This window comes from Sinocyclocheilus rhinocerous, unplaced genomic scaffold, assembly GCF_001515625.1.
Source record: "Sinocyclocheilus rhinocerous isolate Xijiao unplaced genomic scaffold, SAMN03320098_v1.1 scaffold377, whole genome shotgun sequence".
NCBI classification, from domain to species: domain Eukaryota; kingdom Metazoa; phylum Chordata; class Actinopteri; order Cypriniformes; family Cyprinidae; genus Sinocyclocheilus; species Sinocyclocheilus rhinocerous.
In genome coordinates, this window is record NW_015633195.1 from 1,048,691 (window position 1) to 1,062,268 (window position 13,578).

A 13,578-nucleotide genomic window follows, 5' to 3' on the forward strand; every position below is an offset into this window, starting at 1 on the left:
TTCTAAACGCTTCGCTAGTGCTCGCCATAGTAGGAAAGAAAAAGCTCTTACTTTGCTTTTTGGAATGCACGCTTCAAACAGACCGGTCAGTGAAGACGAAGAAGAGAATGATGTGTGCTCCCGGCGCCTATTTATACTATAGTCGCACCGGTAGTGACGTCATGGCTGTCGCCGACCAACGAGTTGGTGTTTTTTCAATGTATGCTTCAGACACGGGTCACGACGAGGCGTTCCCCATAGCGACCCCTAGAGGACGCAGTTCGAAGTTCCCATGTAAGGGAACCGATTGTATTTATGGGATATTTTGATATAATTCTGTGTATTTGTCCATTCGAATGTGTGAGAATGCGAGAAAGAGAGCTGAGTCCAGTGTTTGCGTATATAAGAGGCGGCTTTTGTGCGTGCGCTTGGTGTGTGAGTGCACAGCGCGCGAGTGCAGAAGTGAGTTCTATTTCATCTTCTTGCAGTTGAATCTTTTGAAATCACAATAAATGTGCATACAGAAATTGACACGCAGAAACTAAATGTAATTTTATAACAAGTAATTTGATTCCTGACCTTACGTATCTGATCTGATTTCCGAAATTGGAATAGCTTTTCGATTTCCAACCCTCCTACTAAATTATTTCATTCTTGCATGCAAAAAAACCTGTATGGTGACTATGGGGCTATGTAAAATATTTTTTGCTACTTACTAGGTTTATCATTTGTCATTTTTTCCCCCGATAATGTCGATAATCGTCTGTTACCTGACTGATGACATCGACATCGCGATACTACGAGACATCATCGATATACGATAATATCGTCATATCGCCCAGCCCTAGATTCAACAAAAAGAACCGATTCATAAGAATAATATCTTCATGCATTGGACTACTCTGGTTGGATTAAATGTTCCACATTCACTATAAAGGAAAAAAAAAACTACAAATGGATTTGAAGGGACAAAATATTGTAGCATTGACTTAGTTTTGAATTGAATTTATTGATTGAAGTGCAGCTAGGTGAACTGCTGGGGATAACGGCGCATTTCAAATCATGGGTGTGATGCTCGAATCCAAACCCTTTGTTAAACTTGTGTTTGTACACAAATGAGTGAGCCACCTTAGAAATGTGTGGGAGTGTTTGAAAGCATTTGTTGTTGTGCCACCACTAACAGCCTGCCATTTGAGGCAGTTTAGGTTTGCCCTTTAAAGTCCTTAACCAAAATGTCCTTGTGTGTGTGTGTGTGTGTGTGTCATCCCTCCCCTGTACAGTCAGGTGACTCATAGTGACCTGTGTGTGTCTGTCCATGTCTGTATGGACAGATGTACACCCCCTACATACACTGTCTGGATCAACAGGCAAACCCCGACAGCGCACACTCATCCACCAGGATCACACCAGCATTCCTCTGTGTGTATGAGTGAGTGCCATGGCCTGAGGTTGTGCAGTCAGGGGTAAAATAGATATTCACTTGTTCCATTAACTCTACAGGTCACGGCACTGACTCACTGTATGTAGAGTGAAATAGAGAGAAAAAAACATGGGAGAAAGCTTTCACACTCTTTACCCTGTTTAATTATTTTCATCTTGGCCTTTGTTTCTTTTTGACAAGCATTGAAAGAATGTTTTACTGTATTCATGTAGAAGGATGCAAATGGAGTAAATAGATAATCAGGTTGAACTGCTTATAAATTTGGTCATTAACTTTCATTTTAAAAATAACTAATATATTTGTCATTATACTTAGATATGCAATAATAATAATAATAATAATTATTATTATTATTTTATATATTGTTTTACATGACAACCATGAATTATGATCTGCTGCTTGATTTTGCTAGTCGGGGCATCATAGAAATCATTTTATTGAATTTACTATAACTGAGACTGTACATTTTATGACCTGTCACAACACCTAAACATTTTATTTTATTTTAATGTTATTTTATTTTTATTTTTCAGTGTTTATTTTATTTTTCTATAAATTGTACTGTAAGTTTTAAACGTGTTTAATTTTAACACATAATTTTTTTTTATTGTACTATAAATTATACATTTGTATGTCTACATGAGTGAGTGAGTGAGTGATGTGACATGTGGCCAAGTATGGTGACCCATACTTGGAATTAGTGCTCTGCATTTAACCCATCCAAAGTGCACACACACAGCAGTGAACACACACACAGTGAACACACACCCGGAGCAGTGGGCAGCCATTTATGCTGCAGCGCCCGGGGAGCAGTTGGGGGTTCGGTGCCTTGCTCAAGGTCACCTCAGTCGTGGTATTGAAGGTTGGGAGAGAGCGCTGTACATTCACTTCCCCCTCCTACAATCCCTGCCGGTACGAGACTCGAACCCACAACCTTTGGGTTACGAGTCCGATTCTCTAACCATTAGGCCACGACTTCCCCTATGATGACCAGTATGATGGTCACCCCTATCATTCCCCTATGATGCCTAAACTTTATTTTATTTTACTTTACTTTAGTTATTTGCTGTTTTATATGTAGTTAGGATAATGATCTGTAATACCTGCTGGAAAAATAGCTACCATTAATGTTGTCAATTTGTTTTAGTAAAAATAAATGTAATTATTCTGTCATAATATGTTTATTTTCGCCATTTCATAAACCCAGTAAGATGTGAGAAGCCATTACATTTTTAACCTTGATTAAGAGGTTTTCATTGACATGCCTTGTATCTAACAACACTAATCTATGGCACATTCAGTGTAAAACATGGCCTCTCATGATTATTTGCTTTATTATAACAGTGGCTTTTGAAAGTCCTTTTGAAAGATTTTGCCTTTTACGAGCAGTTCTTCAAAAGCACAATGTGTTCTGAAAAGTCGCCGTATATTTGTTCTTAATTCCATCCCTCAGATAAAAGATCCAGTTGTTTGTAATCTCAGTTCACCTGAATTGTTTCAGTGTTCTGACTTTACGAATAGAGAACCACACACATCATCCTACAAGCTCTTCCTATACCACAACATGGTTTTCACACACTTTAGAGCTCGTTTGAATAGAATTTGAGGATGTATCTCTCCTTTGATCAGCCTCTGTGCTCTATCCCTCCTTTCTCTCCTCTATCCTTCCTTTTCTTCTCCTCTGCTCTGTGTAGTTACAACTCTTTCACATTTCCACTAAAGACCCTTAGTCTTAAAAGCGGCCGCAGACAATCGCACGAGCCTGACTGCACAAAAGCAACAGTAGTTATTCACAGTCTTCAGTCTCAGCAGGTAGACCTGCAGCTGGGTCTTAACAAACAGGATCCACACACACGCACACACACACACACACACACACACACACTCACAATAATAAAAGAGTCTGTCCATTGTATGTAGAGGAACTCCATGCATTCACTTCTATAAGATACTCTTTCAGTCGTCCCCAGTTAGAGTGTCCGACAATACAATAGTATTCAGTATGTGGCCATTACTGCTGACAATGACGAGGAACCATTTCATACGTCAAAGATCCAGTGGGATTGTTATCTGGATAGACATGCTCTTATTGGCTATCTGGTATAGGATGTAGATAATAGAAATATAGTGATAATAGAAATAAATTCTGAGACTACTAGAAATATGGCTAATTATATAATCAGCTATATTATTTTTCCTAATTATATTATCAACTAAACAGTTTTAATAAGTAGTTAAAAGACTTTTTGGACAAATTAGTTCACATGATCGGTGTCCTCTTGCTATTCCAATTAGTGACCAAAAAATAGAGCAAAAATCTTATTCTTATAGTTCCAAAAATAAATCCAATTTATTAAATTCTAACCTTGGTGTTTATTTACTTACTTATTTTGAAACATTATTATTATGTCTTTAATTTAGCAAAATCTATTATTGTTTATTTCCAAGTTTATTTGATGTATTATTTTTGTCTTTTGGATCCCACTGCATATAAAAAATAAATATTAATGTTCATATTCATTTCAGAAATTAAACATTGTTTTTCTAATTTTAGATGATTTGTTCATGACATTAGTTTTATTCACCCACGTTTTTCTTTCAGGATGAACGTGAAGCCAGAGAACTGGTCAAGAGAGAACAGGATGAAGCTTATCGTTTGTCTCTGGAAGCTGACCGTAAAAAGGTTTGGCAAAATATTTAATTTCCTTTTTTGCTCAGATTTTTTGTTTCTTTGTTTTTATTTATTTAAAGTTATTTATTTATTTTAATTTAATTTAGAAGTATAATGAAATATAAAGTTGTTGAATGTTTGTGTAAATTTCTTATTAGGTATTTTAGTATAGTATGTTGTTAGTTAATTTGATTCCTTTTTTTTTTCAGAGAGAAGCACAAGAGCGAGAAGAGGCAGAGCAAGTCCGTCAGGAGCGAATCAAGAAAGAGCAGGAGGAGGAACGAGAGGTGAGGTTTACTGGTTTGGTGACTGTTTCAATAACACGGTTTATATAACAAGCTCAAGGGATGGTGAAATTAAGAAAATCTGAGAATGACCCTAAATAATTCACCCTTAAAGTTGCCTGATACAGGCCATGTAATCGTGATCCTTCATTGTAAAGAACTGGAATTCACAGAAATTTAGTTTCCTTGTTTTATTCTGTGTAGAGCCCAGTGAAGCTTTGTTTGTTTGCCAGATATGACTGATTTCCTGCATAATGTTACTATTACTTTGCGTTACCAGTTAGTTCCAGTTAATTGGTTCAAAAGAGCCAATAATGCTTTTGAAAACATCTTAAATCTTTAAAACCACTCTTTCTCATCCAATGAAACGGAAAAAATGCACACAAAAATGACACCCATGCTTAAAGCCCAAATTTAAACCTGACAGTTTCACTCACATTGTTTAATATTCTAAACATGTCACTTAAATGGGATTTCATGCCTCATAAGATGACAAATAGCAGTGACAGTCATAAAGCTTCATGTCCTGTTGTAACCACTCTCATCAAACACAGTTTACATTGTTACACAAATCACATACATATTTGCGATCTGCCCACGTCCTGCAGTGTTTGTGCCATTGCCCTGTATACGAGCTGTACAAAACGACAGGTGCATGTCAAAGCACTGACACTCTCACAAAGACAGCATCAAAAAGTGTCACGCAAAGTTAAATCTCACCTGTAGATGTAGGAGTAAGCAAATATACCCGTTCCCTATCAGCTGATCAGCAGAATACAATACCACCGTATTGACATTCAAATGTATTACAGATGGTGTGGTCTAGCGCTCTTTCTAAAGACAGTTTGCAGCATGAAGTGTACTTGTTCATTTAGTGTGCTTACAAGTTCCCCACACACTCTTTTTAATGAGATATTTGCTCACCAAAAACACAAAAAGCTGCCACACCAGTGTCGCCAGATTATCGTCTGTTTATTCAGCAGTAAATCCTAACCGGACCAGCTCAGGTGAAGCAGCTATATGAGATAATTTGTCACTTTTAGGCTTCGACAAAAGCATGTAATTAGTTCAATCTCTTATTTCCATGGTACCATTCATGCCAGGACGTGGTGTGTAGGCTACAGTATATACCTTCAAACATACGATCCCCCCACAATAGCTCACTTTAGCTTCATTTAATGCTCGTCTTGGACAAAGCTTTTAATATGAGGCATAATGTGGAGAGGTAAACACAAAGACGGCCTGGAGGCAAAGTAATTGTGTCAGGTCTGTTTTCAGTGCTGTGTGTGTGTGAGCTGTTAACTCAGCAGCAGCCTTGTGTTTTAATGAGAGCAGGGTCTAAAGTTCTTCACCTGCTGTCTATAATGAACCCAAGGGGAGAAGAGGCTTGAAACACACATACAAAAACACACGCACATCACCTGCGCTAAACTCCAAATGACCGTTGTTTTTTTCCCCCTTCCATGTTTAAAGGTCACGCCTTTGGACGTGAATCTCCAAGCTGTGAAACGGGTGACATATCTTCGATTCCTGCACCTTAAAGGTCACCTGTTACATTTCATGACATCTCGATGATGTTTGGATTCACTCACAATCATAATTAACCTCTTGCTCTTGAAGTGAAAGATTAGATTTAAACTGCACGTTAATTTCTGTGATTTTCAGCAGCTGTTACAGTTTGGCTGTATGCGTGTATCTGTGTGTTTCTTCTCGTGCGTCATTTTTGTGACATTGTGTGTGTGTAAACAAGGCGGTAAGATGCTCTCCACCTGGAGTCTATCCAAGCACACGCGCACCCTCGCACACGCCCAAACCACAGCACCTCGGTGGGTCTGTGGCAACAATGGGCGCACTGGAGGGAAACAATCAGCAGAAGTGTATAGAGAAGTAGAGAAGGGAAATGCTCTGTGATTTGGACTCTTTTGTGACCCAGACAGTGCATGAAAGGCCGAGGGGGAGTGGTGATGTCATTATTCTCTGCCGTCAGGTGCTACACACACACTCTGTTTGTTTAGCGCAGTGAAAAGGATGCTCCTTAGTACCCTTTGTGCGCAGGGACCAGGAAACACACAGACACAAACGTGCACACATACATCCCGAGCAGGGCTGGGGAGAGACGCCGTTCGGCCCCCAGAGGGCTTTTTAAATGTGGCCCCTACCTAAGGGAGCGGGGCCGGCACGCGCTCACACAAGCCACCTGCTGCTAATGAGCTACTGTTGTACACTTTGATGAAATATAATTGCATTATGGTGTGTAAATAAAGCCTTCGTGTGTTGTCACAGCATATGCTGCCCAGTGTCACAACAGGAACAACAAGCTGGAGTTGAAAAGCCCAGAGGAGCAGCAGGTCGTGCTCCATGTCACTAGAGATGGCACAATTCCCTCACCTCTCCCTCTCACTTTCGCTCGTTCTCTTTAAAAGTGTATGCGCCCTTCTCACTGTTCCCCTCCCCGTCCCTCGCTTTTGACTCTTTTTTTTTTTTTTTTTTACAGTGTGATATTTCTATGACGTGCAAAATGGAAAGATTTTTGTTGTTTTTTTGTGGCACGTTCAAGCTGTGATGGAGTGCTAAATTTAGGACGATGGACGTGTGACTTGCGTGTTGCAGTTTCATTTGATCCATGCACATATATATTATGTGGTACAATAATGGGGCTTTATATTCATTTTAATATTCAATAAATCTTCATATTCAAAACAGGAGATTTATAAAGTGGTTAGTTCATGAGATACATATTGATTATTTTTCTGTAATGTTACCGTTTTGCTGTCCCTTGCGCAGGCTATCCGTCTCTCATTGGAGCAGGCCCTGCCTCCAGAGCCCAAAGAGGAAGGTGGAGAGCCAATCAGCAAGCTGCGCATCCGGACACCAAGTGGAGAGTTTTTGGAAAGGCTGTTCCTGGGCAGCTGTAAACTCCAGGTCCTGTTCGACTTTGTTGCCTCCAAGGGCTACCCATCCGACGAGTTCAAATTGCTTACCACCTTTCCACGCAAAAATGTGAGTTCACACGTGTACACAAACATTTACTATAGATGTCTATAGTTTTCAAATAAACTTCATATAATGTCTATACATTTTGACCCTAAAATAAACCTTAAGCTTAAAACTTTTTGCATTCTTTAGAATAATAGTATAAATAAATATGAATAAAATAAATACATAAATATGCACTTATAATTTCTTAAAATGACATATTAGCCCTATATATAAGATGCATGATACACTTATATATTATTTATTTTGTTTATTTTAACTGTGTTTGTGTGGGTGGTGTATGTGTGTATATATATATATATATATATATATATATATTAAAATGATTAATAATATCAAAATAATAATAATAGTAAATATGATTATTATTATTATTAATAGTCTATATCAATAATGTATATATTAGTGTTATTATTATTGTGTATTTATGAACCACATTTTCCTGTAAAGGATATTCTCAAAAAAGAAGCATTGTTTAAATTTTTATTTTTATTTTTAACTACTGAGGACATTTTTCTGCATATTTGGGTACAAATAACTAGATTAACACATGTATATCATAATGGTATCGGTCATGACTGTAACCCCGCTCACGACAGCTATTATAAGTACACAAGTGCGCACATAGTCCTGGAACACCCGACTCCTTCCTGTTCAATATATTTGCTGTGGGCATCTTTCCCCATGCTGGAACATGACTGATATTAGTCTAGAGCCCCACTGATGGTGAATATCTTTTAATTCCTGTCCATCTGTGGTGCACTGATAACTGTGTGTGTGTGCAAGGAGTGTGTGTGAGTGTTACAGCTCAGCAGGAAAAATAGAGTGTATAATTGGCTAGTTAATCCCAGCGTGTGGCAGAAGTTTGTTGCTCATCTTAGTCTGAGTGTGTGTGTACTGTACAAGCCCACAGATAGTCGCACACCTGCACATTAATTAAAAGCCATGCCTGGTTAATTAGTATTTCTTTTCCTCTTGTGTATTTTATTTTTCCTTTATTTTCCTTTATTTTTTTTTTAGATCTATCCACAAGTGCATAAATCATTTACGGAATATTAATTGCGGTCCTCAGAAGCAGAAAGGTGCACTGGCTACTTCAGATACAGTCAGCAGTTCTTTTTCCTGTGTGTGAGTGTGTTTGTGTCATTAAAGTGCTGCGTTTGTGCACTCTGCAGCAGGTAGATAACAAGCTCTGCTCTTAACGACCTGACTAATTAACAGCATGGAAACAGAAATGGGCTTTCCATTAATCAAGAGATGTGCGCAGGCCTGCCCAGACAGCATGCCATCCAAACCCTTTGGGGACGAGCGTTAAGGGCCCCAACAAACTCACAATTTTAAACACGCACAAAATGCCTTATCGTGCTCATAAACACTCAACGTCCACCTTAAACACTGCTACTCGGGCAGCCTCACACCCAACAAACAGCATTTCACACGTTGTATTGCATTTATTCACAGTCTCTGTTTGGAAATCAAAAGAGAATAGAGTTGCGTGTTTCTGCGGAGGGTGAAATGTGTATCCAGCAAAAGGAGGGAAGCAAAAGCAGGAAAAAACAGGCTGTGTTTGTGACTGTGACTACAGTGCTTGAGTTTAATCCTCTCTCTCTTTCTCTCTCTCTCTGCCTCTTTCTATCCACAAGTTTATGAATAATTTAAGGAATATTAACTGAGGTCCTCAGAAGCAGAAAGGTGCACTGGCTACTTCAGATACAGTCAGCAGTTCTCTTTCCTGTGTCTGAGTGTGTGTTTGTGTCAATAAAGTGCTGCATTTGTGCACTCTGCAGCAGGTAGATAACAAGCACTGCTCTTAACGACCTGACTAATTAACAGCATGGAAACAGAAATGGGCTTTCCGTTAATCAAGAGATGTGTGCAGGCCTGCCCAGACAGCATGTCATCCAAACCCTTTGGGGACGAGTGCTAAGGCCCCCCAACAAATGCACGCTTTTACACACACGCACACACCCACGCAAAATTCCTTATCATGCACATAAACACTCAACGTCCGCCTTAAACACTGGCACTTGGACAGCCTCACACCCAGTAAACACCATTTCACACGTTGTATTGCATTTATTCACAGTCTCTGTCTGGAAAGCAAAAGAGAATCGAGTTGCGTGTTTCTGCGCAAGTTGAAATGTGTATCCAGCAAAAGGAGGGAAGCAAAAGCAGGAAAAACAGGCTGTGTTTGTGACTGTGACTACAGTGCTTGAGTTTAATCCTCTCTCTCTTTCTCTCTCTCTGCCTCTTCTAATTAAAATCATCTCTGCCACAGACTCGCTCTATCCCTCCCACAGGATTAGGCCATGAGCACTATTGCATTTGTAATTCTGCACAAATGTTTAAACTTCATCTCTCTCTCTCTTACACTTCCCCCCTCCTCCTCCTCCTCCTCCTCCTCTCCTCTCCGCATCCAAAACCAAGATAATTGCCAGCAATAAGAGAGTAATTAAACAGAGGAGTTTAGAAAGGGAGAGATGGAAAAGTGTCTGAAGGCTTTTGTTTCATTTGCGGCCTGCGAGGGTTGTGTTTTCAGTTTGTTTGTTCTTTTCTTCTCTTTGATGGACAGATCCAATGCACCTGCACTCTTCAGAACGAGAGCGTGAGGAAGGATTAGAAAGCAGCCTCAGAATTCCCTTTCTATTCATAACACTCATTAATGTCATGGCACAGTCACATTGCCACTCACACCAGCGCTTAGAGGACCTCCAATCATCTGATGTGCTCTTTTTGTTTTCTGTTGTTTTTTATCCAAGTTATCCAACTCGGGATACGTGAGGACTTCTCTTGAATGAGTAATCTAATCTCATGTGTGTCGCTTGTAGTACGGTGCTTCTCAGCTGGTGGGTTCTGACCCAAAAATGAGGAACAAGTCTGTTCTGAATAGAGAAACAAAGATAAATGCAAATAATAAAATGAAACTAACCATGAAATGAAAATGAATAAGCTTGGCAACTTTTTCTATAAAAATTCATAACTGGTTTTATAATTGTATATTAATATTTATAATTGAAATATACAATATATATAGCACCTATTTAAACAATAGACAAATGCAGAATATTTAAAATTTAAATATACAATATAATATTATGTATATAATAAAATATACAATATAACGCACATTATAAATATATATTTAAACAATAGACAGAAATGCGATAAAATGAAAAAGTGAAATGCAATAAACAGATTAATAATAAAAAGTGATCTGTAGGCCACAGTTACACCTACATTATAATATTGCACTGTAAACAATGCACTGAATGCAATAAATGTATTAAAATCTGATGATCTGATAAAATTGATCTGAAGCCCAAATTTATTATATATGTAGAATATTTATTTATTCCGTTTCAGCTTTTTGTTTACATAAGTACAATATTATAATATTATATAATATAATTTATAATAAATAAATGGATGTATTATACATTTATAAAGTGTGGCCTACAGATCACTTTTATTATTAATCTTTATAAATCTTTTGCACTTGATTTCGAGTCATCATGTGATGTCCAAAGTCAGGGTCACCAGACCAAACCAGTTGCAAAACCACTGCTTGATAAAACATCTGTTCTTTCTATCCTCAGAGAACCATTTGGATGTGTAGTTTCACATCTCTTACGTCAGTGCCTGGCCTCTGCATTTACGTTGGCTTCTTGCCTTTAGACCCCCCCTTAGCATCCCGTGGTCATACTAAAGACAAGCAGGGAGCCAGAACTGACTTCTCCCCAGAGGTGGGAACCCTCCTTCCCCGAACGCTGACGCCTTCACCGCTCCTGCAGGCAGATAATGATCTCCCACCGCTTTCCTAATTGGCCAAATAAACACTCTACAACACAGCGCTAACACAGACCTGGCTATTGGGTTTTAATTAATGGTGAAGGACCCTAAATGGCTTCATTAGAACCGCTTTGTTTCAGCTGTATATTTTTTTTCTGCTGTTTTTTTTTTCTTTTTCTTTTTTCCTTCTGTTTGGAAAACCACATCTCGCGTGTCTGGTCTTTATTTTTCTTCTCTCTTAGCCGCTTATTGCAGGTTCTTTTATTAGTGCTAATGAATGGCAATATTTATTTGCCTGGCTTTTAAAGTGGAGATGTTCAGTTTAAACAAGTCTCGCAACTAATCAGCGAGGACTGGCGTTCAGCTTATTACTAATTTGCTTTAAATGTTTTGACTACGTGATTCGGAAGCCAGAGCTTTCTTAAAACTGTGTGTTCTTAATTTCTAATAATGCCTTCGCTTGGTTTACTTTGCAGCGGCCTGGTAACATACACCTGCTTTATGATGAAACTCTGTATTGTCATTTTAATGAGTTTTTACTGTGTTATTGATCAGGTTAATCCTTAAGTATACTAATAATGAAATTAATTAAACTAAACGGGCAGCTGCAAGTGACATCAGTTAATCATGCTCTGAGACATTCAGCCTTTTTTTTCCCAGTGAATTCTGTATTGATTCCCTCAGGACTTTTCAAATAGTCTGCTTGTAGAAATGTCCACAGTACAGTCAAGTGATGCAAAAGTACTGCTCAAATTTCACATGAAGACATATTTACACTAACAGTGCTGGTGAATTTTCCCTTCAGCTGCACTTTTTATATATATATATTATTGTATATAATTTAGAAGCTTATTTTACTATTTATATATTATATATTTATAAATCCCACAATATTTGGGCTTACATTTTTACATTTTACATCAAAAGTTTGAGTAAGATTTTATTTATTTTTTTTTAATAATAATGATGATAATACTTTAATAAAAAAAATTATTTAAAAAATTCTCAGGGATCATGTGACACTGAAGACTGGAGTAATGGCTGCTGAAAATTCAGCTTTTCCATCACAGGAATAAATTACATTTTAAAATGTATTAAAAAGAGAAAACAGTTATTTTAAATTTTAAATATTTTACAATATTTACTGTATTTTTGATCAAATAAGTGCAGTCTTGGTGAGCATAAGAGACTTTCTGTCAACAACATTAAAACAGACCCCAGACTTTTGAACGGTATTGTACATTAAACTTTTTGTTACTTTTTGGCTCCTCCTCAATTGCTTGTAAATGGTCATCGCTCCGTTTAGGGCTCAGAAGTCGAGTAGCACTCTACTTTTGGAGAGCAGGATTCTATCTCTCTCTCGTGCCCCTTTTCCTGTGGTCATCTGGGCGGCTGTCTTGTGTTTGTTTGGTGACTGTGTGGGGCCATTGAAGATGAGTGTGTTAAAGGTTTAACAGGATTACCTGCCATCAACATCATCAAGGCCCAAAGAAAACAGCCACCCGGGCCTCTCCTCCATCACGGCCACTTCTTGCTTTAATAAACCTCTTCAGGATTACGGTGATATGAGTCTCCACACCCTTCAGATGATCTCTTTTCTTCTCCTGTTTACTTTGGCCGTCGGAGAACGTATTGTTCATCAGTGGAGATCACACTACCCGGGCACGTTTAAATTCATTTCGTATTAACGTCCACCATTGGAAAGAAAGCAGTGCATTGTGGGTTAAGGTTGTCAGTCGGGGTTTTAATCGTACTTTAATTTTATGACTGTGTGAGTGTGCGTTTGTGTATCAGTTGAGGTGTTAGAAGCACCAACGCAATCAGTGTTGCACAGAGAAGTCTAATTTAATTCAGAAGGGCCAAACTGAAGGTTTCTGAAGAAACTAACAAGTGCTGAGAAAAGAGGGAGGGAGTGAGAGGAAGAAAAAGAGCGAAAGACAGAGAGAGCGGAGGAAAACAACAGCTTTGTTTGTTGACAGATGCTTCTCCTATTATGGTCTGTTAATTGGATAACAATGTAAACAATCACCCATGGCATCTGTCTCCTGCCATTGGAGTGCCACCTTGTTTCTCTCATTCCCCTTTAAAAGAGAACAGTCATCAACACAAACACGCGCACACATCTGCGCCACCCTAGAACCTCATTTACTTCTACCTGGTGCTGTGGTGTTATAGCAGGTTTTCGGGTTCATTTCCATTTTAGGTTTTTCTTAAGTACTTGTATGAAAGAAAGGGAAGGCATCCTGGTGGGAGCAACGTGTTTTTACAACGCTCTCCCTGGTACTACCAGTACTCCTGTGCCCTCAGGTCAGATTGAAAATCAAAAGGCATAAGTCACACGCTAAAATGAGGTTTGGGGCAACACAGCTAATGTGCTGAAGCGGGTGTGATATCTGTACTACCCCCCCCCCCCCCCC

General features: G+C 38.6%; 1 protein-coding gene across 2 annotated transcripts in view; it reads left to right on the forward strand.

The window, feature by feature from the left end:
• The window catches only part of LOC107743872 (FAS-associated factor 1-like), a 102,192-nt gene that overhangs the window by 73,733 nt on the left and 14,881 nt on the right, over window positions 1–13,578 (forward strand). For both annotated transcript variants that reach the window (XM_016557324.1, XM_016557325.1), the window contains exons 16-18: window positions 4,023–4,103; window positions 4,301–4,378; window positions 7,160–7,375. In XM_016557324.1, the coding sequence (XP_016412810.1) occupies window positions 4,023–4,103; window positions 4,301–4,378; window positions 7,160–7,375 (375 nt within the window). The remainder of the gene's footprint in view (window positions 1–4,022; window positions 4,104–4,300; window positions 4,379–7,159; window positions 7,376–13,578) is intronic.